Source organism: Solenopsis invicta, unplaced genomic scaffold, assembly GCF_016802725.1.
Source record: "Solenopsis invicta isolate M01_SB unplaced genomic scaffold, UNIL_Sinv_3.0 scaffold_38, whole genome shotgun sequence".
Classification (NCBI taxonomy): domain Eukaryota; kingdom Metazoa; phylum Arthropoda; class Insecta; order Hymenoptera; family Formicidae; genus Solenopsis; species Solenopsis invicta.
This window is the reverse complement of record NW_024105284.1, coordinates 59,232-85,145: the sequence shown is the minus strand read 5'-3', so window position 1 is coordinate 85,145 and position 25,914 is coordinate 59,232. Positions and strand designations below refer to the sequence as shown.

Here is a 25,914-nt window from a genome sequence, read left to right as displayed (position 1 = left end):
ACGCATTTTGCAAATACATCCGATACAGCAATCAAAAGAGCCCATTCGAAATTGGTTACAACTGTGCGAGGGACATTTCTAGCAACAATATTGCGCAAAAAAAAATATTTAAAGCTCTGTGATCGGCTAAAACCATCTGAAACATCGGAACACTTCCATCTTTACTAACCAAAACGCATTGGTATAAAAATACTGGCGCATCTTGTGGCGATTCGCATTTGATTATACCACCTGTAGCATCAATAGTTAGAAATGCTTCTGGATCATTTTTACACTGCGCGACGTATAAAAATTGTTGTTCAGGAGTCTAGTACATACAATAAAATGGCAATAAACTAATATTAATAATTGATCCTGCGTATTTGCCGTATTTTGCAAGATTTAATAAATTTAATGTTGGATTGCTAAATATTAAACCGTGCTGACTTAACAATCTTTGCTCTTTAGCTTTACGCAATACTGCACAAGAAGAAAGTATCGGAGGACTTTTGTCTTCGAATTCTTTTATATGTTTGCCTTTTTCTCGGCGATAAACTATAGCCTTTTTGCGTTGTTTAATCATTACGTCTGTTGCTCTCACACGCCGATTTTCTTTGACTTGTCTTTTTTTCGTGTGTCTCGTGGAACTTATATTTTTTGCTACGCATTTAAATATAAGATCTGTATTTTCTCTTAGAACTTTGAGCAACTTGCAATCGATAATTGCTGCACATTCAACACAATTTCCTTGAAAGAATATATAATAGCGTGCTTTATTTCTAAGATGGACATTATGCTTTTTAAATTTAAAAGCGCAATTAAGTTTATGATGTTGCCACAATTTTTCTGCAATAACATTGGTCCAGCCAGGTTGCATAACCCAATAAACGTGCTTATTATATACCTTTTTTATGGGTTTTATTGTCTGCTATTTTTCTGCAGATACAACAATATTTACCTCTTTTTGTTGTAAAATTATAGAAGATGCAGAAGTATTTACAACACTACTTTTTGAATTGGTAGTACTGTTGAGATTTTTCTGATCATTAGGGACAATGCCAAAATGATTCAGTAATCGATTTTTATAACCATTGCGATTATGGCATAAAATTGTATATATACGTTTTGCAGTAATATTACAACCACGCTCACGCATCTTACATGAAATGGTGGTATAAATAGGAGCAGAAGGTGGACATTGTTTGCCATTACTGTCAAAAGTATAACATTCGTCTTCTAATAAAATTTCTAAAAGAATCGATTTGTCGTACATGATTCTTATCAGTAAAATCAAAATTACGTTAATATAGAAAAAATAACCCTGGAATATAATGCAGTGAAATTGCTGTATTAAATCGTGCGTGAAAGAATAGGGTCTGGGACTTTATCACGTTGAGTGTGGCGGTTCGAGAAACGCTCTATAATATTTCAATCGAATGCTAACTGGACCAGCGTGTAGCGTTGAGTTGTTATTCTGCTGCAAATCAAAAGAAGATCTACTACGATTCTTCAAATTCATGCAACGGCAGAGCAGAGTCAGCGGAGTAGCCAAAGGTCGCCTGTGATCACCTCCCACTACAGAATTATATCCACACACACACACACACACACACACACACACACGCACGCACGCACGCACGCACGCACGCACGCACGCATGCATGGACGCGCGTGCACACACACACACACGCAGAGAGAGAGAGAGAGAGTTTGGAGTCATTAAATACTCCAAAAGCGACGAATGTCAAGAACTCGTCCAGAACTTTCAACAAAATGGTACTTTACTCTTGCAGTGAGGTGCCACATCGCAGTTTAAAAATTACTAAAAAAATGGTTAGAGACGAGAATTCTTGACGAAACTTATAGAAAGCTCTAGAACTATTGGTGACCTATCGAAAAATACTAAGAACTCTTCCAGAACTCTCAACAAGATGGTACTTTACTCTTGCAGGATGCCAGCTTACGGTTTAAAAATTAATAAAAAAGTGGTTAGAGGCGAGGACTCTTGACGAAACTATAGAAAGCTCTAGAACTATTGGTGAATTATCGAAAAATACCAAGAACTCGTCTAGAACTCTCAACAAGGTGATACTTTACTCTTGCACTGCGGTGCCAACTCGCGGTTTAAAAATTACTAAAAAAATGATTAGAGACGAGAATTTTTGACGAAATCTATAGAAATCTTTAGAACTATTGCGGAACTTTAGAAAAATGCCAAGAACTTGTCCAGAACTCTCAACAAGATGGTACTTCACTCTTGTAGTGCGGTGCCAGCGCGCGGGTTTAAAAATTGTTTAAATATATATATCTATCTATATATATATATATATATATATATATATACACATATAGGCCGAAACTGTTAATATAATCTATTGAGAACTTTAGAATTCTTTGAGAACTATAGAATTCCATAGTCAAAAACAATTTGTTTGAAATACTTCCGCATATTTACTATTTTTAAATAATTTAATTTGACTGTTGGCACCCCAACCTTTTGTAGAATGCGGTGCTGATAGTTTTGATCGATTTCTTGGCAGTTTTTGGTAGTTTCTACAAACTTTATTTGGAAAAGAGTTCTATTGGTTATTTATTTCTAAACAATTTTTAAACTTAAACGTTGGCATCTCATCACAAGGGTAAAGTACCATTTTATTGCGAGTTCTGAACGGTTACTTAGTATTTTCTGATAGTTCTGCGATAGTTCCAAACTTTCTATAGGTTTTGTCAAGAGTTCCGGTGTTTACATATTTTTAAACGATTTTTAAATTTAAGCGTTGGCAGCCTACATAAGAGTAAAGTACCATCTTGAAGCAAGTTTCGGACAACTTTTTAGTCTTTTTCGATGATTCTGCAATAGTTCTTAAGCTTTCTATATTTCCAAACGCCAAAAACCTATAGAAAGTTTTAGAACTATCGCAGAACTATTGAAAAATGTCAAAAAACCGTTCAGAACTCACAATAAAATGGTGCTTTACTCTTGTAACGAGATGCCAATGTTTGGGTTTAAAAATTGTTTAGAAATAAATAACCGATAGAACTCTTTTTGAAATTGTCAGAAGTATGCGGGAACTACCAAGAACTGCAGAGAAATCAATCGAAACTGTCAGCACCGCATTCTACGAAGGATGGGATGTCAACAGTCAAATTAAAAAATTGTTAAAAAATAGTAAATATGCAGAACTATTTTTAAAATTGATCAAGAACTCTTTGAAAACCATAAGATTTTGTGATTTAATTTATTTTTTTATAACTTAGGGTGCTACGAGAAATTGGCAATCCATATTTTTAAAATTAAATTTTTTTGTTCAAATCGACAGAACTATTATTTTAATGTATTAGGAACTATAGAACTATTGTGGGTGCAAATGAAACGTATTAAAATGCTTATTTTTTTTTAATGGAGTGTCAACCTTACACCGGCCATAAAACGGGTATTGTGAAGAAATGTCATTTTACTGTTCAGTTTTGAAAATAGAGCCGTGAAGAAAAATGTAGTTTTCGATTTTATTTGACATATGGGGGCGACTGAAGACACTAGTCAATGAACATGGTCTGGTTAATGAGCATTGAGCTGCGGTTAGTCTACGTCTGTTTGCATTTATTTTGTTTCCGCGTGTGAATAGTCCGCGACCTATAGACAGGCGAAACTAAAAATTTCTCTCGTTGGCAAGAGTGGCGGTATCGCTATCGAGCATGCAATGAGACTTAACTTTTGGATTATATTATTGCACTTTCTTAATAGCTTATTTTAATCCTTATACACCTAAGTGGGTCTGGGAGACCTTTTCGAAAAAACTTTACTTTCGTTCCATTTTATTTTAGTTAAGCAATGAAGTTGGTCAATTGTAGCAGTCGATAGAGACTTCACATTTTTTTTCTTTTTAGCTCGAATCTTTTTTCTCATTTTGTCTTTACAGAGTAAGCGATCGAAAATCTAGAGGAATTTTTAATATCTGTTTAAGGGTCAAAGAGTTTGTTAATTTATTTTTATTTTTTTACATTACTTTGCTTCCAATACCAGTGCAAATTGAACAATTTTCTTTTTTTTTTATTTTTTTTTTGTGCAATAAGAAATACTATGTTTATTTATTGTTGTATTATATAAAACTTAAAGTTGTATTATATAAAACCTAGACTAAAGATATAAAGATTAAAAATTAATAGTAAAACTTAATAACAAAATTAGTTTTTATTATTTTTCTTACCTATGAACAAAAAGTAATCCGATTTGCCTCAGTCTACACTGTACCGAAATATTGCTACTGTCTTTTACATAGAAAGCTATTTTGCACTTTGATTGTTCAAGAAAGGATAACAGTAACCCATATGATGATCATATCACCGTGAATGTGTTAATATATTGTATTATTAAAATTTATTATTACTTTATGTATTTTTATTTTGGTGCATAAATTTTGGGGTTATCTTGTAAATATTACTTCGTGATTATTCCATTAAAAATATTAGTTAGATATATATAAGAAAAATTTTTACCAGAAATATATGAAGTCTAGTATATTCTAAGATTTTCTCATTTTATAATTTCTAAAAAAAACTTGATTTGAAAAATTTAGTATTCTTTCATAAATCTAAAATATGAAAAATTTTTCAAAGTATTATGTGACATATTAAGGGAATCCGGAGCATAACAGGCATAGTTATTTTAAACTAGTTTTAAACATATTAAAAGTAAATAAATCAATTTGATGTTATACTAAAATATTCTTTGGAATGTTGATTATAAGAAAAAACGAGTTTTATTACAAAAAATAGATTCAAAGAACAGAATTATAGTTTTATTTTTATTTTATTGAAAACGTGCACTAACCTCATTATGCCTTATTATGCGGAGTATAACGGAGTATCTCATAAAACTTGCCTATTTTTCAAAAATAGATTTAAAATAGGTTTAAAATTTTTTAAAAATTTTATTGAATGATTATTTATCTTATTTCTGTCTCTCGTTTTTTTGTATGTATTAGGTGCGCAACTAAGTTCTCGCTGTTTGTCAATAGATAGCTCCAGCAGTAAGTGCTGGTCGATTTAAACATATCCAAAACGTCATGAACCAAGTTTAGACATATGGTAAACAAACCGCGTTGACACGTTAGTGATTTTATTTTGACGTCATATACTTTTGATTGTGTGAAAATGTCTGATTTTGTGCCAAATAATTGTCATTTGCGGGAAGTGTTGATTTTCTTATTTCATTCGAAGAAAACGGCGGCTGAAGCGCATCGAGAGCTCCAAAAAGTTTACGGAGATGCTGCTCTAAGTGAAACAACGTGCCGTGATTGATTTTGTCGCTTCAAAGACGGTGATTTTGATGTTGACGACCGTCCGCGTAAAGGAAGGCCAAAAACATTCAAAGACGTTAAATTAGAGGCATTGCTCGATGAGGATCTGTACCAAACGCAAGAACAGCTTGCTTCAGCATTAAGAGTTACCCGCCAAGCCATTTCCAAGCGATTGCATGAGTTGGGAATGATTCAAAAGCAAGGAACTTGGGTTCCTTATGATTTGAAGCCAAGGGACGTTGAACGTCGTTTATTTACCTGTGAACAACTGCTCCAACGGCAAAAAAGGAAGGGTTTTCTTTATCGCATTGTGACGGGTGATGAAAAATGAAATCACTACAGCAACTCAATGAAAATAAAATCATTGGAACTGCCCGGTTATGCTTCTACGTCGTTGGCTTGGCCGAATATCCGCTGCGAAAATTATGCTGTGTATTTGGTGGGACCAGGTCGGTATTATTTATAATGAGCTGTTGAAACCAAACGAAATCGTCACTGGGGGACGGTATCGACTTCAATTGATGCGACTGAGCCAAGCACTGCGCGAAAAACGGCCACAATACGAGCAGTGGCACGACAAAGTGACTCTACTGCATGACAACGCTTGGCCTCATGTTGCCAAACCCGTTAAAACCTACGTGGAAACGCTCAAATGGGAAGTCCTATTCCACCCGCCATATTTTCCATATATTGCGCCGTTCGATTATTACTTGTTCCGTTCGATGGCACATGGTCTGGCTAATCAGCAGTTCCGCTCATATGAAGACATCAAAAAATGGCTTGATTCGTGGATAGTCTCAAAAGACGAACACTTTTATTGTAACGGTATTCGAGCTCTGCCAAAAAGGTGGGCTAAAGTTATAGCTAGCGATGGGCAATACTTTGAATAATTCATTTGTAACCACTTTTTTACAATAAAGTTGCATTTTCATTAAAAAAACAACGAGAACTTAGTTGCGCACCTAATACGTACTTTCGGATTATCTACAAAAATAATACTATTACATTACATACCATATTACCAATTAACACTGCAGAAATTACTTTACATATCACTTCAATATTATTTTTAACATTATATGTTCGGTTAATATAGAAAAATACTATTCTTTACTATACAATATTTGATTGAAACTAGAGCTTCATTGTCTTCTGTTATGGCGGCATTATTTTGCCCTGTGTTCCAGTGTCCCATTATGCCTCAAAATGTCTAAGAAGGGTGTTAAAAAAGTGTCAGTTTTGACCCTTAAAGTATTTCTAAATAGACCTTGAAAAATCATTGAATGCTCAAATAACAAGAAAAAATGTTCTTTGTCATTTGACCGAGAAGTAGTGGGAACATTGCAAGAATAGCTTAAATATATCTAGATAACCAAGCTAGATTCAGCACATCGGGCAAATTAATGCATTGCATGTATTGTTGTGAATTTGCAGGCGATTTGCTGGCTACAGAATTTCACGTAAAACTGAGTCAGTAACAGGAGAACAAAAACACAACATCAGTTAATGAAATGTTAAGAGCAAACGTTTATTAATAATAACATATCATGTTGACAACAAACTGTTGACTCGTCATGAGCTTGCATTCATATATGTCATAATGACAGCAATATGTCAGCAAAATAATGGCACGTATGATATCAAAAGTTTAATACAAGAAATAAAATGTTTGATAATATTGTTAAAGATTCTAAATTGCAGCTTATTATCGACAATTTGGTGACATGACATTATTTGGTCCCGCCGTGTGTAAAACCCCACGCGAACAAATGAGTGCTGGCGCTACCGCTAGGCGGCCACGCCGCGGGGGATTTCTCGTGAGTCAAGTGCGGCCACAGGCGTTATATCTAGGCACCACCGCGGCCGACTTCCCAATTCATACCAAAGTTCATACTTCAATGAGTCTTTAGGAGCTACATGTTGTAACATTGAGATGAATACTCGCTCTCATTCTTTTAAAACATGATGAGTGTATGGAACGCTGTTCCACATAAAATTTTATATTTTTGGTGCAAAAATCCCGATCAATTTGGATTATTTTTTTTTTTTTAATCAGTTTTAATCGCACATTTTCGGCAGGGAAGCATCTTGAGACTATATTAATATTCTGGTGAAAGAATTTTGCAAATATTGCAGCAGATATATACAAATTTTTTGCAAGAATTTGACTGCAGAATCTTTCAGAAGAATTAAGTGTAAAAATATAATGAGGAAACAGAGAATAACGTCCTGTCGGCAGAATCTTTCAAGAATCTGCTGCAAGATAAACTACCAGGATATTAATCAAATTGCCGACAACAAAGTTTTACGTGCAGATATCATGTATAATGATGACTTACTGACATTTTGATATCAAACACATCAGTTGAATGTAGTGCATATATTATAACAATTTGCTGGCAATTTGCTGAATTTAAATGAAGACTTTAATGACGTCAGAACAATAGACAGTTTGTGGAAACACCTTGGTTCTAGTTTGATGAAATTGAATGCGGAATAAGTGACAGCAAAATGTCATCTGATTACGGTCATTTGGCTATCCGGGTAGTAAAAAAATGACATTAACCATATGTACAGTTCATAATTGAAAGACTATGATTTTAGCTAAAATTGTGAGTATATACTGCATATAAAAATCCTGGACTATTTTAGTACTATTTAAAATGCCCCAGGTGGAGATATAATCCCCCTAACATCCCTTGGTAGAGATCGGGATCCTACAGTTTATTACTTCTGACATTTTGTGATTTTAAATCCTCTCTGCCATGTGTGCGTGTGTATGTGCAAATATATAATATAAAAATAAGCGAATTCACATCTTGTTAGCACTTTCAGAATCTGATAATAATGGCTGTGACAGAGTGTTACATTGCTCGACACCATAAAAAGCTGAGTACGAGTATGTGAAACACGTCAGTGTTATCAACTTTCTAAAATATTTTATGTTTAAGATGCATTAATTATGTTCACTGATAATGTGAACTTAATTTGAGTTGTATGAATAAGAAAGATTATTGTTTAGTCATTAATAATTAAAAATTAAGTTGTAGAGTTCTAATTGTGTTCCAACAAGAACCTTACACAGCGGAACACCGTGTAACATCAGTGTGTGGTAGTTGGAAAACAGCCAATTCTTTATTAAAGTAATCATTTTAATCATTTTGTGTATTTACTCGTTGATAAAACGAAACATAGAAGTGATTTATTATTGGACATTCTTGTGGCTGCAAGGTGGATCAGGTGTTATTGAATGTTGTTCTCAACACTTGTATGGCTTTTTTGTAAAACTCGATTTTAAAAGAACATTTTAATGCATGCTTAATTCCTTGATGATTACTTTAATAAGGAAACTTCAGATTCTGAAAGTGCAATTGAGGTGTAAATTTGTTTATTTTTATATTATACGTTTGCACACATGCATACACACAGCAGAGAGAGAGTTTGAAGTCACAAAATACCACAAAAGTGACAAACTATAAGTTTCCGATCTTTGCCAAGAAATATTAGGCGGACTATACCTCCACCTAGTGCATCCTAAATAGTACTCAAGTAGTTTGCGATTTTTACATGCAGTATATATTCACAATTTTAGCTAAAATCATAGTCTTCTAATTATTAGCCGTGCATGTGGTTAATGACATTTTTTTACTCTATTTAAGCTATTCTTGCAATGTTCCCACCATTTCTCGGACAAATGACTGTTTTTTCTTGTTATTTGAGAATCCAAACAATGATTACTATAGGTCTATTTAGAAGTGCTTTGGGGGCCAAAATTCATACTTTTTTAACACCTTTACTTTTACAATATTATACATTACAAGTACTAAATATATTTTTCTAAATATTTTATTAAATTGACAAGAAAATGTCATTTAGTAACATAAATGTCCTTACGGTAATTTTGAATGCTTGAATTAATTCTCGTTGTTGATTAATAGAAGTCAGTAATTGTGCTATTTTAATATGGCCGAAAGTAACTGTTGATGTACAATATAAAAAAATACTATAAATAGGCTTTAATAATCAGTTTATGACGTTTGATCAGAGTGTAAAGAACGTAATTTTTTATCGTAATGAGGATGTCGAGTTTTGTACCTAAGAGAGAGTATTTGCAGGATGTACTTTTCTGCCTTCATCTCAAGAAATTTGCTGTCGAAAGTCATCGCTTACTAGTTGAGTCTTATGAGGAGCATGCTCCATCTGAAACAACTTACAAAAATTGGTTTTGATTAAAAGACAATGATTTTGATGTGAATGACAAAGAGCGTCCTGGTGAACTGAAAATATTTAAAGGTGAACAATTGAAAGCATTACTTCAAGAAAATTCATGTCAGTTCAAAGAATTGCCAAAACACTAAAATATTGATGAGTCAACTATTAACAAACGTTTAAAAGCAATGGGAATGATCAAGAAGCTAGGAAACTGAATCCCACCTGAATTGAGAGAAAGAGACATTGTAAAATGTTTAACCATTTATGAATTGCTGCTTTAATTAATCATTAATCACATAAGTGAGAGATTCCATATGAAATTTCGAACGTTTGTTGTATGAAGACAAAATGAAATAGGAGGTTCGGACTAGGTCGTAAAAAAAATTTAAAATCTTTTTCCATTGATCAACTTTTTTGGTCAACTGGAATTCGAACGGCACGGCAATAAAGTTTCATTAGCATCTGTGGGATTGCTATTGTGTGTGAGTGAAACTTTTTTGTGAATAATCTTATGTAAAAAAAACTCGTTCTCGCGGGGGCCCGTTCGCGTATGTTATTCTGTCTATAGTTGAAATACTATATTACCGTGGAAAAGCGGACTTCTGCGCAGCATTCGAAATATATTATGAAACACATCAGTTTTCAATTTTTGACATCTTGAGTTAAGGCCACTTTGTGGGTTTTTTTGACATATTTGCAAGAATTTGTTTTCAATAGTAAAATGTATTAAATTTAATTAGACTTTTTATACATTATAAGTCACACATTGTAGTTTATAAAAAAAATTTTTTTACGCATGCGCGGCGTCAAAATGGTGGCTGCAGTGGACGTTGGAAGAAAAGTTCGGGACACGATATCTCGAGTTAAAATTGTCTGAAACAAAAAAACCCAAAAGATTCTTAAAATATATGTTAGTGGCTATAGCCGGTATATACTAGAATTAATGTTTTGGGCATAAAAAAAATGGCAGACTTTAAAATTTTTTTACTCCTTTTTTACCCCTAAAATCGTCTAAAAGAAGAGTTAAAAGTAAACGAAAAATTATGATTCTAGTACGGGCTAAAACTACACATATTCTGAACAATCCCTGAAAATTTCAGCCCGATCGGTTAAATAGTTCTCCCAAAATCGTGCCCCGAAGGTCGAAAAACGTGGTTTCGAGAAAAACGCGTTTAAAGTTTTGTGTTGACAATTGTTATAATTATAAAAAAAAGTTTCTTACGCTTAATCGGCGATGCCTGCTCCATACATGATGCCTTCCTGCTCGTAATAGTCATTTTTGGCAGATTGCATGTCTCTGAGGGCAGTTCTTCGCTCTTTCGATGCATTGAGGCTTTGACGGTTCGCGGCTTGGATGCGATTGCGGTCACGTAGTTGTGCGATTTCAAGTGCATTTCTTCCGATGGTAACTCCCATAGATTTACAACTATTTGTACACTAATTCTACATACTTAAGGTACCCAAAAATGATGTTTTTGAAAAATCGAAAATTTCAAAAAAATAGACGCACAAAGTGGCCTTAAAAATACCTTATATTCACCTTGTTACGTAAGTATATTTTTTAATAGAAATGGCAATAACATAATTTTTTTTTTAAGTATGACTCTTTAGCTTTAAAACGCCGTATTGTAAAGTCTTTAAAAGTTTATTGTTGCAAAGATATGATTTTTTGTTTAAAGTGTATTTGTAGACACCCAAAAATATCTTATATTCTTCTTGTTATATAATTATACTTTTTAAAAGGAATAACAATACCATAAATTTTTGAAAGTATAACTTTTTAGCCTTAAAACGCCATATTTTAAAGTCTTCAAAAGTTTTTTGTTGCAGAGATATGATTTTTTAAAGGAAAAGTGAATTTTTGAACAATTTCTTATTTTTACTTAATGTTTTTTGTTTATAATTTTACAATAAATCATTTTTTGGTAATGCCGATTGTGCAGTCACATTTCTGAGATTCTAAATTTTTATTTAAAAAAAATTGTAGAAAAATATTGTAATCAAAGTTATAGTTTTTCAAAGTTGAAAAAGTCTCCCTAACCCAAAAATATGTTTCTACATTTTACAGGATTGGTGTATTTAAGAGTTAAAATAAAATCGGAAGTTAATTTTTGCATCGAATTGTAACTGGTGATGAAAAATAGATTTGTTATGACAATTCTAAATACAAAAAATCATGAGTGCGTCCTGACGATACATCAACACCAAAACAGGATATTCATAGAAAGAAGGTCATGTTGTGTATTTGGTGGGATCAAATCGGTGTATTATGAGCTGCTACAACCGAGTCAAACCATCAATGTTGAACGCTACTGATAACAATTACAATTTGAATCAAACATTTAAAAAAAAACTCCCGCAATTCGCTAAAAGCAAGATAAAATTATTCTCCTCCATGACAATGCTAGACTGTGTTGCAAAACCAGTGAAAGAAATCTTGGAGACACTTGGATGGGATGTCTTACTCCACCCTCCCTTTTCAGACGTTGCTTTTTCAAATTATCATTTGTTTTGGTCGATGCAGCTTTTCTGAGCAACACTTGAGTTTTTTCGAAGATATCAAAAAATGGCTCGATGATTAGATCGCTTCGAAAGAATTAAATTTTTCTACCGCGGAATCTATTTGTTACCTAAAAAGTGAGAAAAAAATTGTGGCTTCCGAAGGACAATACTTTGAATAAAATATGTATTGTTCTTTTGAAATGTTGTAAATATGAGTTTTTGGAACAAAAATAACGAAAATTAATTCAAGCACCTAATAAAAATAGAATTTTATTATCGTTTATGCAAATGTATCTCAGAAAATACAACTTAGTTGCGGAGAGATAATGTATTTGCACAACAAATACATTAAATAATTTTTACCAACTTTAAGCTAAAAATAATATAAAAGTAGATAACAGCATATGGATAACAGCAGATATATCTGATAGTAGTTAATGCATAACATTTTATTATTTAGTATTACATTTCATTACATAGTAATACGACATGATAGTATTTTTGTAAAAAGTGGGACTATGCTCCATTATACAAAGTGGCTTTATTATGCTCCAGGTTCCCGTATATGAAAAATTTTTGCTATTTATGAACTTTTGCTATTTTAAACTTTTCTGATATACTTTTCTTATACAACAGATTGTCTGGTTCCGCCGCTGTAAAATCAAAAAACGTTTGTCTACAGTTAGTTGATAATCACACCGATTTAACTAATTCTGGTGTTGTGCAACTTTTCACACAACCACATCCACAAAAAATTATTCCATCTCCCTATTGGGGTAAAGTACCACCACGTCTTCGATCGAAATCAACTAATAAAAGCAGTAAGTCTGGATGGGAATTTCAAAAATTATTGAAAGACACTCTTGTAATTTTTCAAAATTGTTATATGATATAATTATTATATTACAGAAAATGATCAAGTCGCCAGTAAAATTAGTGACGACGAAAGCCACAGTTCTGGTATTGAAGAGGAAGAATTATCAATAACAGTAACAAACACATCAAGATCATCTCCTCTTGTATTGAGTCGATTGCTGAGTCGTTCCAAGGGTTCCTTGCTTTCGGATGATAATGTTAAATTGGACAAGTCGATTAATCAGCCTATTATCCTTCCGAAGGATTTTAATCCTATTACGGCACTTGTACAAGTAGAAACTACACATGCTTTTATGAACAAAATCAATCATCAGGTTTATAAATCTGCAACAAGAATGCATGATCCTTTCACTAATTATAAACAAATCGTGGCCAGTGGACGTATCAAGGAACAACAAATAATTGGTTGTCTGATAGTAGAAATCTTTCTAGCCGACAAGTTTCGTGCGACCTGGAACGTTGAAAAAGTATCATTCGCACAGAGATTTGTGACATGTCTGAATATCTTGAAGACATCAGCGGATAATTTACCGAAATGTATAAAAAACATCGTGTCTTTATTATTGCAAATTGATATTATGCCAAAAAGTTATAATATTGGCAATGAAGAAATGAATGACATTTTGACGGTAATTTTATAACTTCATATTATACAGAATGTCTTATAATCGAAGATTTTTCTATAAAAACTAAACGAGTTCAAAAAATTTAATTTTTAGGAAACGAAAAGTTTCCAATCTTTAAATTATTCATATATAAATATGATAATTTTTTACTAGATAAATAATAAGTGTAAGAACAAAGTTTTAGGTTTAGATTAATACACTAGGCAACAAAATTATTGCAACACTCATTTATACCAAAATTTTGCACAACTTCAAATTATCATAACTTTGTTAAAAATTGTATTGTACTTGAAAAATTTTTTTTTTCATTTTAAAGCTTAAAGTTTTTACTTTAAGGTGCATTTGGTCTATTTTGCATTTTTGCTTTCCTCCTTCCACTGTTTCTTTAAAAGTAAAGACGTGTTTTATTTTCAAACATTTGTATAGTTTGACGCACTCCACGGGATAGGATAAATTTTTTTTGCAAATTTCACGATAGCTGTCGTAAAATTTGGAGTTTTCTCTGCAAATTAAAAAAAATCAAATTTTTATGATTTTTTTCAAGGAGTTAAGATGTATCAAAGTTATATATGCATTTTTGTCAGTTACTGCCAGCATCATTTGGATTTTGATTTATCTCATTGATAAGGCGATCTTCTCTAGCTAACGTTATACAAAATTTGAAGAAATTTGCCTGTTTCTTGATAACGAGCCCAAACTCGAAAGATAGAAGATCGGTGAGCATCTATTCTCCTTGCAACATAACTTTGATTCAATCCTTCTTCCAAAAGAGCCATGATTTGCGCACATTGAATTTCGTTTAAACGAAGCATTGTTACGATTTTATCGTTTGCTTTTTGAATGATACGGTAAAGAATAGGTATACGCTTATATAGAGTTTTGAGGTTTACAGTTTTTGCGATTTAGAGAAACGCTGTGAAATGTAATGATTTACATTGATTCCCATAAAAACTGTGATCCTCTGTCTCTCAAGTTTAGGTTCGTTATCAAGAAACAGGCGAATTTCGTTGAATTTCGTATAATGTCAGCTAGAAAAGATTGTTTCATTAATGAGACAAATAGAAATCCGGGTAATACTGACGCTAACTGACAAAAATGTATACATGACTTTGATACATCTTAACTCTTAGAAAAAAATTATACAAACTTGGTTTTTTTTAGTTTGCAAGGAAAACTTTTACGATGGCTGTCGTGACATTTACGAAAAAAATTCATCCTACCCCGTGGAGTGCGTCAAACTATACAAATGTTTGGAAACAAAACACGTCTTTACTTTTAAAGAAACAGTGGAAGGAAGAAAGCAGAAATGCAAAATTAGACAAATGCACCTTAAAGTAGAGACTTTAAACTTTAAAATAAAAAAAATTCAAGTACAATAATTTTTAACAAAGTTATGATAATTTAAATTGTGCAAAATTTTGGTATGAATAAGTGTTGCAATAATTTTGTTGCCTAATGTATTTTGATGAACCATTTAAAATATTCATTATATTAATTTATATTAGGAAAGAAAAAAGAAAATTAAAAAAATCCTCTGGACTTATTTGATTGTTGCAAAAAGTTTATTTTTACCTATTTATTTCTATTTATATTTATTATACTTGTTAATAATATTAGTATTTCTTATTTTTGTTTGATTCTTACCGAAACAAAATTGTTCGCGATGTGACATTACTTATACAGAATGATTTGGCGTCATAATCTAGATTTAAAGTAAGATAGACACGTCTGGTTTTTGTAGGAAATCTTTCTATTATACAGAGTGGGGGAAAAGTACCGGAACAGTAAAATATTTTGAAAACTAAGCATTTTAGAAAAAAGTATTCCAGATAAAAGGGTTAAACGATCTATTTAATAATATTATCAGTTTGACCTTGGATGGCGTTGCCAAGGTCAGATCAAAATTACATTAATTTTTTTAATGGAACAACCTATTTTTGATTTCAGAATTTAACAGCTGATGTTAAGACCTTTCTAAAATTCTACAAGAAAGTTTATTTTTGTTGAGTATTTTCCGAATTGTGAGGATTGAAAGCTACTGTGTACTGTAACTTACAAGCGTCATAACTCGAAAAGTACTTAATGAAAAATAACTTTTGATTGAAATTTATAGGGTTACAATGGTATTACACAATCTACACATAACATCACAGACGCCCATTTTGTTATCCCTTGAGGGCGGGGAAAGGGGGAGGGCGAAAAAATTTTAAATGCAATGTTGGGTCGTGTGAAATTAATTTCACAATGTGGGGATATTGAAATAAATTTCAGCCGTATTCGTGATCCAAACTGTAAGCACGAATCTGAAAACAAAGAACTGAGAGCATGTGCGCTATCGATAAACCGCAGGGCTAAGATTTTGGGAATAATTCATGCTTTGATTTATCGGTTGTCCAATTAAGTGAGCATGGATCATTAGACAGTGGATGCCGCTCCTTGAATTACGCGAACCGCGACTACTCTCGACATAAATTGCAAGTACGAGACAGCTCTCGAAAAACCCTTTCAAACGATTCCTCATACGACCCCACATTTCATTTAAGATTTTTTTGTTCCCCCCCCCCCCCTTCGCTCGCACCACGGGGATGGCAAAATTGGTGTTATTGGTGTTATGTGTACATTGTATGATACCATTGTAACTCTATAAATTTCAATCAGAAGTTTTGTTTTATTAAATACTTTCTGAGTTATGACGCTTGAAAGTTACAGTACACTGTAGCTTTTAAGCCTCACAATTCGGAAAATACTCAACGAAAATAAACTTTCTTGTAAAGTTTTGGAAAGGTCTTGACAACAGCTATTAGATTCTGAAATCAAAAATAGGGTATTCCATTTAAAAAAGTTAATATGATTTTAATCTAACCTTGGCGACGCCATCTAAAGTCAAACTAATAATATTAATAAATAGATTTTTTGAAATCCTACAACTTTTATCTGAAACACTTTTTTCTAAAATGCTTAGTTTTGAGTTATTTTGCTGTTCCGGTACTTTTCCTCCATCCTGTATATAAAATTTAATTTTATAGACAAATAAAACTTACAGAAATAGATAAAAAAAGAGTTTTATACTGTGAAATAGGAATATATTTCAATTGAAATTTTTTTTTCTAAAATTTAAACTGTTGGCAATTGCAGGATTTGAAAATTTGTTAAAAACATAAATATGTTTAAAGCAAATTTAAAAAAAATTTTTTGCTTCAACATATTTGCTTCTTGTATACATATGCGTTGGAAAATGTTTAAACTTTCTTGTATTTGAAAATCAGTAGGCATTAATCAATTTCTTTGTTAGCTAAAATAACTAAAAATTTAAACATATGATCATGATTAATGTAGTTAAGTAATAAAATCATTATAATTATCAGACGAGTTTGTATAATTATTTAATTAAGCTGCTTAGTTAAATTAACAAAAAATTAATGACAACACACGCACACACACACGCACGCACATACACTCCCACACGCGCGCGCGCGCGCGCGCGCGCACACACACACACACACACACACACACACACACACACATTAGGGTCAGTCAAATGAAATCGAGACGGACTGTATAACGAGCATGGCCCAGACGTTGGCAACTCTTTTCTGTGTGTTTATGGACGTGACCATGATGTAAGAAGAAAGGTGAAACAAGTAACCAGATGCGCAGTAGACCATACTCTAGACCAATCAGAAGTGGGTCCAAATTTTGAGATTCAATATGGCTACGGTCTTGGGGCGTATTTATACTTGTATTTATACGTGAATCGGAGATAATCGGTGAATCAGAGAAATTCAAAGCTACTTAAAAAAAGAAGAAGGTGAAGGTAAAGTTGAGACTTTGTACATTAATGAAAATTGTGATAATTGTTATTTTAAATTTTTTAAACTTGGATTAGAAGAAATTTGGAAAGTTAGAGCTTATGTGTATGGCTAAAGAATGAGCTAAGAATGAGCTTATGTGTATGGCTAAATTGTTGTATTTCATGTTTATAACAACAGTGTTTATTGCAACAGTAATTTGTATTAAAGATAATAAATGTCAAGTATTTTTACATTTTTATATTTATTTTTTTTAATAACATCTACATTTTAAGTACGTGTGACTACATATGATTGTTTCGTATTCAAATTGCGCGGATATATTTGGACCCAAATTTCATTGGCTTACCACATCGAGCCACGCCTCTTACTGCGCATCGAGCCGCCGACGATGAGCTTTGTTTCACCTTGTTTCTTACATCATGGACGTGACCTCTATTGAGAATTAGAAGAAAACGGCGCGAATATTCACCGCTGTATTATTTGTTTGTTAGACGTGCTCGAAGTGAGATCGACGCGTTGTGTGTGCGTTTGACATTACTATGGAGAAAGAAGAACAGCGAGGTGTAGTGCGGTTTTCGATTGCGTCAGGTATGTCAGGAAGTACAATTTATGCCTAAATATCTGCTGTGTATGGCGAACACAGTATGTCACGTGTGCGTGTGTTTGCGTGGAATAAACGATTTGTTCAAATTACACAGCAAACATTTGGGCATGAATTGCACTTCCTGTCACTCTTTTCGCAGTCGAAAACCGCACTACATCTCGCTGTTCTTCTTTCCCGACCTCCATAGTGATGTCGGACGCACACATAACGTGTTGACCTAACTTTGAGCATGTCTAACAAATAAATGACATAACGATGACCATTCGCGTTGTTCTCCTTTAATTCCCAATAGATGTCACGTTCATAAACACATAGAAAGGGTTGCCAATGTCCGCGCCATGCTTATTATACAATCTGTCTCGTTTTCATTTAACTGACCCTAACATGTGTGCGTCTACGTGTGCGCGTATGTGTGTATATAAAGAGTTATGATTTATTTAATCAATTATTGCAATAAATAAATCAATCATCATTAATTAAAAAAATAACCGTAATTGTTATACTCATATTTAAAAATTATATTTATGCTTTGTACGAATTTTTATTATTATGAATTTAAAATATGTGTTTGTCATATCCAAAAGATATTTAAATGGTAATTGATAAATAAAGTAAAAAATAGTAATAAGTTTAATTAATGCTGTGATTAAAACTAATAGTTATCGATAAATGTTTTAATCAGCAATAGTTGATCATCTTCAATCAATTAATTAAATTAATCACAATTATATATAATTTATTTTAATAGATTTATTTTATTAATTAAACATTTAATTAATTTATGTCTATGATTTATTTCAAGACAAATACAAATTTTTATTACTTATTTTAATTGAAAATTTAATTTTTTGTAGCAATTAATAAATAATTATAAAAATTGATTTAATTTTTCCTAAGTATTAAAAATTATTTTAAAATATTTGCTATCAGTGTTAGTGCAAAAATTGCCAGCAAACAGACTTTATTTTATTTTGTTATTTCTCAAATACTAAAAAAAGACAAATAACGCTTTCCAGTATTGTGAGTATCGTATATTACGCAAAAGCGCAAAACTAATTATGTTTATTGTATTGAATATTATACGATGGGTTTTTAAAGATTTGTGTACAATCTATTCTATTCGTTTCATACATGTTTTATACGTAAAAAATGTAAGAAACCACTCGAAACGCTAAATTTTCCAATTCTAGACTCATTCTTCCTTAATGACCGTTATCCTATTCTAAGATAACTCGATCCAATTAACGAATAATATTTGAAGTTTCCAAGGTTTTTGCTAATCCATCAGTTAGCATTTCCGTCGTTAGACAGTATGAGAATTTTGTCTGATTTTGGTTGCAAAGTTCTTGGATAAAATGCTCCTTAGTGTCAATATGTTTCACTTGAGCACTGGCTTGCGTTCAAACTTGATAAATTTTAGACAATCCTGATTATCCTCATTAATGATCGTTGGCCCATCAATCAGTTGCTCCAAGTCTGTTGTAATCGTTGTAACTAAATAGTTTTTTGATATGCAGCAAGGGCATTATAACCTGCTTCTATTGATGACAAAGATATACATATCTATCTTTTGTTCATCCAGGCAATTGGTTCTCCTTTGTAGAAGAAAATATATCCAGTAGTGAAACGTTCATTATCTTAATCTCCTTCCGAATCTGAATCAAAGATTGTTCCTGTTAATTTCCATCCGTCTCCAGTTACAAAACATGGTTTTAGATTCTTTGTTCCCTTTAAATATAGAAGAATTTATTTTTCTGCTATCCAGTCTGCTTTAGAAGGCGAGCTAACTTTTCTTCTTAGTAACCCAACACTCATAGCTACGTTTGGTCGAGTATTGATAGCAACATAAAATAAAGCTCCCACCAAACTACGATACAATGTTACATCCTAAAATAACTCTCCGTTTGTGATGTAACCAGGATTCATTGGAATTTTTGAAGGATTGGCAACGTTCATCCCGAATCTGTCAACAATATTCTCAATATAATTAGATGTATAGTATGACCTTTTTCGAACCGAATTTTATGTTCTAGAAAATATTTTATAAGACCGAAACAAGTTACTTTAAAATGTTTCTTTAAATCTCTATAAATATCATCGATATCGGATTCTTTTGTATAGCCAATTTACATATCATCGACGTATACTAATAGAAAGATTATTTTTTGATTATACGTTACATATGGACAAGGATCCGAGTTGCATTGCTTGAACATGAGGTCTAAAAGAATAGTATGTAGTGTTTGGTTTTAACATCTGGTTGATTGTTTCAAACCATAGATGCTTCTCTTCATACATATTCCTCTTCTTACAAAAAAAATGGTTGTCGCATGTGCAGCTTCTTCTCAACTGTTCCATTAAGGTAAGCGGCCTTGACGTCCAGATGCTTGAGTATCATATTTTTTTGCTTGCCATAGCTAACAATGCTCATAAGGTCGTTTTTCTAGTAACCGAAGCAAATACTTTTCCATAATTGATCCCGTACGGTTGATTATAGCCCTGAGCCACAATCTAAGCCTTATATTTTACTATCTTGCCGCTCTCATTCTGTTTTAATTTGAAAACCTATTTCGATCCTATAGACTCCTTCTTAGCAGGTAGAGGAACAACATCTCACGTTTTATTTTCTTTGTGTGAAACAACTCGTTCTTCATAGCTGCACGTCATTCCGACACATTCATGGCCACCTCTGTAGTCAACTGACTCTTTCTCAGTGTGTTCCATTACATCAACCACGAAATTTGTGTAACATTTAGATAATATTTCTTTAGTTCGACGATTCCACCTATTTAATTCTGGTTGCAACATTTCTGGATTACCCACAGATAAAATATTGAAATCGCAGAAAATTATCTGAAAGTTATCTGATTCTGACTTGCATCTTGTAAAGGAGTTTCTTCTGAGTCTTTTTGTTTCGTCAGTTTTATCTCTAGTAGTTTTATTTTGTTTTTTGTTCAGACGAACTCTCTAATTTTGCTAACTATTCTGATCTATTTTCTAATTCGAGGAATCGAGCATCGCGACTTATAATTATTCTGTCATGTCGCGATCCAGAAAACGATATCCTTTATGCTCATTCTAATAATCAACAAATAGTAGCTTCCGCGCTTTTGTTTCTATTTTTAACTGCTTTATATTTGGAACATGTACGTACGCTTCATATCCAAACACATGCATCCCTTCAAAATACAATTTTATGTTTATTCATAATTCATATGGTGTGCGCTCCACAGGAAGATAATCTATTTGGAAGATACTCTACAACCTCGTCACAGTACTTAAGGAGAGCATCAATCAGCGTGCAATTTGCCATTTCTGTCAGACTCTTATTTTTTTATTCAGTTACGCTGTTTTGTTGAAGCGAATAAGAAGTTATAAACTGAGTCTTTATTTCTTCGGATTCGTAAAACTGTTGTAATTCCTTGCCGACATATTCTTTTCCATCATCCGATCGAACAGTGGCGACCTTTCGTCCAGACAGATTTTTCGTTCATTGAAGGCAATGCGTATTTTACTTGTTGTTTCCGATTTTGCTTTTAACAAATGAATTACGGTATAATGATTATAATCATCAATCATGAAATATTTATTACCTTCAGGCATTGTTCTTGATATAGGTTCACAGAGATTTGTATGAACTAATTCCAATGACTGTTTTATTTTTTTACCTGCCGTCTTTGAAAAAGGTTTATGGGCAAGTTTTCTTTTAATACAATATTTATAGACGTTACGTGCTCCACAATCCGTAACATTAAATTTATTTGCCAGATTCTTTGCCGTTATTGTCTTTACAGTCTCCGGATTTCGATATTCAAGCCTCCAATGCCAGGTATGTTGACATTTTTTATGATGTTGGCCTTTAATGTTTGGTTCGCTGTTTTCAGTCGATATAAATTTCCGACTTTTTTGTTTACAGCCATTACATTTCCAACACTTTTCAGAATTTTATAATTAACTTCGCTAAACTTCACATCGTATTCTTTATTTACAATCCGGCTCACAGAAGTCCTCCCTCAAATTCCAGGACGTAAAGTACACTTTTCAAAGTTATATTTACAGGTTTATCATCACCATTTATCCCGACGATCATTTCTCCGCCAAAACCCACAACTTTTGTTTTTCGTCCGCCACAGTTACGTCAGACCTTGTGCTTACAGTGAACACAGAGAAGAAACTTTTATTGTTTGTCATGTGACACATTGCGCCGCTGTCAATAATCCAAACATCATGTGTTCTCCCAGTTAAGAAACACAGTCTTATTTAAATCTTGAGCATGTTTTGCCCTTTTTTTTGTTTGATTGTTCTGTTTATTACTGGATTTTTCTTTTTTTATTCAATCCTTTAACGCATTAAGGGGTCAAGGAGACCCACAGTGCGTTTGAAGTTTTAAACTTCCTCCTATGATGTTTCGGAATGCTTGCTGTGTGAAAACGGAATAAGATAAGAAGTTTGGACCAGGGGATGAAACAAGATTGGAATCTCCTCTTTCAATTGATATGGTTGTTCAACTTTATTGGTTAACTAGAATTTGTAAGACACGGCAGCAAAATTTTGTTGGAGTCTGTGAGATCATCATTATGTGTGAGTGTAACTTTTTTGTGAGTAATCTTATGTAAACCGGAAAAAAAACCGGACAAAACACGTTTGAACAGGTTTGTTTGCCTATGCCATTTGCATATACTTTGTAACTTTAGATTTTTTTGATAGTATGACTTTTTAGCTTTAAAACGTATTTTAAAATTTTTGAGTTTTTTTGTTACGAAGATATAATTTTTTATAAGAAAAGTGAATTTTTGAACAATTTTTATTTTTGTTCAATAGTTTCTTTTATATAACTTTACAATAAATTATTTTTCGGCAATGTTGATTGTACAGTCACATTTCTAAAATTCTGAACTTTTATTCAAAAAAAAGATTGTTGAAAAACATTAATTGGAACTAAAGTTAATTTCTCAAAGTTGAAAAAGTCTTTCAGAAAATGTGTTTACGTGTTTTATAGGTTAAAGTCAAAAACTTTTGGCATCTTTATGAAAGTGCTTTGCCTTCTTACGAAAAAAACAGGTCTTTTCTAGCTTACTGTTTCTCACTTCAGATTTTATTTTCTCTGTATTTGATACATAATTTGCAACACGTTTTAAATGTTGATCTAAGAGTTTTGACTTAACAAGACCAGTATTAAATCCTCTTTTGGTAAACTTTCTAGTGCTTGAGTGAGACTTTTGTATGTATCCGGCAGGCTTGCCAGAATCATAGTTATCTTGAATGGCTCATCCAAATCTTGCCTTGCGTCGCCAAGCTGGTCGAAGATTTCTTTCATATCCATTATGTGCTTGTCTAAACTTCCGCCTTTGCCAAGTCCATCCGGGACATTTTCTTTAATAGCAGTACCTCTTAGACACCGCTCATGATAAGCTTTGAGCGCCGACCACGTATTTTTTGCAGTTGTCATTTTAACTGATTTGTTTCGAAAAACAAACCCATAGTAGGACGCGCTTTGCGATCTATCTTGTTTCTCTCGTACATCGGATCCGTTTTCTCTGGCTTTGGTTTTTCGAGAATATCTTACAGATCCTCTCTTTTCAGAAGCATCTGCATCAACTGCTTCCATGTCTACCAGTTTGAACCGTTTCGCGAAAAAAATTCACAAACTGTCGGCCATTTTAAAAAAAAGTTTATTGGACTCATAACCTGTTAGGCGGTAATATAAAGACATTTATCAGCGTGGTTGTTGACGAGAAACGCTGAATGACCTCAGGATTATGCGCGTTGAATAAAAGGGCCAAGTACGTGCAAAAGTAATACTTACATTTGATCAGGCACACATGAATACAAAAGTAACGATATAATGAAAAAGGAAAATTGTTATACATACATGAAATGACAAAAAGTTTATCTGCTAATAATACACTTGTCCCTAGTTATAATTAGAAATCCCTAGAAAAGCAGAGTCTGGTTATTACCCATTTACTTTTGATTGGCTGAAGTAAGGTAACCCATTAAATGGCGGATGACAAAGGCTGCTTTTTTTTAGAGAACACAGACGACACTTTTAACATAAAGCGACACACTTTGCTTTCCATTTACAAACTCGACACTTTTCGACTTTACTCATGGCAGCGATCATGTAACTTTTTCTTTAGGGCGGAAAAGTGAAAAGTGAAATTTTTTGCTATTGAAGTTAAAGGCGAAATTTTTCATTTTTACCTTTTCGCCCTAGGGAAAAAGTTACATAATCCATACCCAGAAGGAGAGTTTGAGACTGTGTTTGAATGTGTTAACTTTTGCTGTGGTTGATCAACTTCATTGGTTAATTAAAATAAAATGTTACGGAAGTTTTTTTTCAGGAGGGTTTTCCAGACCCTATGATGTGTTTAAAGGTTAAATTGAAAAAAGATCAAAATTGACATCTTAGGGAATCCAAGCTCATTGAATCAAAATCTTATGTTAGAATATCAAAAGTTAAAATACAGGGTGACATCCGTTTGAACACAGCTCAATTGGACACCAAACCAATCATCTTGACTTATCTATCCCAACCAACGGAAAAACTCTAGGCATCAGCCGCTGTGAGTGGTGGTGTCCAATCGGTCCCATATCCTGGATCCGGATCCACCCTAAAATACAGTAGGGTGAAATATCAATTCAAAATAATTTGTGATAACAATATTATATAGGTTGTTTGATGTAACAAGCTAAAATTATGTATAAAATACATCAAATAAAACCTTTTCAGTAAAGTCTTTTCAGCAAAATTTGATCATTTAGAATAACAAAATTCTGATATGTTAGGTATTTGAGCCAAATAAGGTCCAGCACTAAGTAAGGTTCACTTTTAAATTTACTACTTAAAAACCCGCTTTTGATTCAGTAACAAGAGTATTTATTTTTATAAAATCTAATTATTTTTTCAAATTTTGCTATTTTTCCAAATTAGATCCGTCATTTTAAATTTTGAAATTCTGATATATTTATATTTAGAAATCTCTAAAATCAAAGGATGTCTTGTTTCATACAAATGACAAAAGGATAATCGGTTTTATTTTAAATATGCATACTATACTACGTACACAATGGTGATACATCTTTTTTCTGTGCACGTATACTACATACACTATAAAGGAATCAATATTCTTTATTTATTTCTGTGAGTTCTATTAGTCAGTAAAATGTTTAAAGGAGAAGAGGGTAATATGGCACCTATTTTTATTTTATTAAATAACTTTGTTTATAATTAATATTTTATTTTGAAACTAGAACGATTATATTTGTCAAAATATTGTTTAACAGATTCTATAGTAATGAAATATTTATTACTTAAGACGTGATTTATAAAAATATAACTGCATAATCGGCGGAAGAATAAAGTGATGATGATATAGCTAGCCTAAAAATAATTTTAAAAAATTTGATTTAGTTTAAAAAAACACATTATTTTGTTACAAAATTATATGACTTAGTCGAATATTGGATCAACGATGGCCAGACAATTAATTATTACTATTATATTATGTTAGTTGAAATTTGTTTTATATTGAAAATGACTCCAAAGAGAGTCGAAACGTTCAAATTTGTATTGCAAATTTGTATAGAATAAACAAAGTTATTGTAAATTGTAATCTTTGTACGCATTGTCAACAGCGCTGACTCTCATTAGTCTTTTTCAACATTGATGGACCATAATGTGAAAAATTTGCTTTGAATTTTTATACACGAAAAAGCGACTACACGGCGTGTCAATTTCTCGCCCTCGAATCGGAGATAACGTATGCCGGGCTTGAAATGTTTGTTTCTTTTATTCAACGCGACCACTACGTCACACAACGGTCATTTTAATGGAATTACTGAAATATGACTTTAAGGGAAGTCGAAACGTGTCCGATATTTGTATACATAATATTTATGTACTAATAGCGAAATACATGTACTATTATTATTGACGCACCAACTATCGCGTTTGATTCGCATTTTCTATGTTTTATTCTCTAAAAAGTTAAATAATATAA

The 25,914-nt window shown here is 32.6% G+C and overlaps 1 protein-coding gene across 3 annotated transcripts in view; it reads left to right on the top strand.

The window, feature by feature from the left end:
• Nucleotides 1-25,914, top strand: part of LOC105197967 (WD repeat-containing protein 81) — a 190,097-nt gene that overhangs the window by 118,498 nt on the left and 45,685 nt on the right. For all 3 annotated transcript variants that reach the window (XM_039459434.1, XM_039459433.1, XM_039459435.1), the window contains 2 exons: nucleotides 12,630-12,814; nucleotides 12,903-13,498. In XM_039459434.1, coding sequence (XP_039315368.1) covers nucleotides 12,630-12,814; nucleotides 12,903-13,498 — 781 coding nt within the window. The remainder of the gene's footprint in view (nucleotides 1-12,629; nucleotides 12,815-12,902; nucleotides 13,499-25,914) is intronic.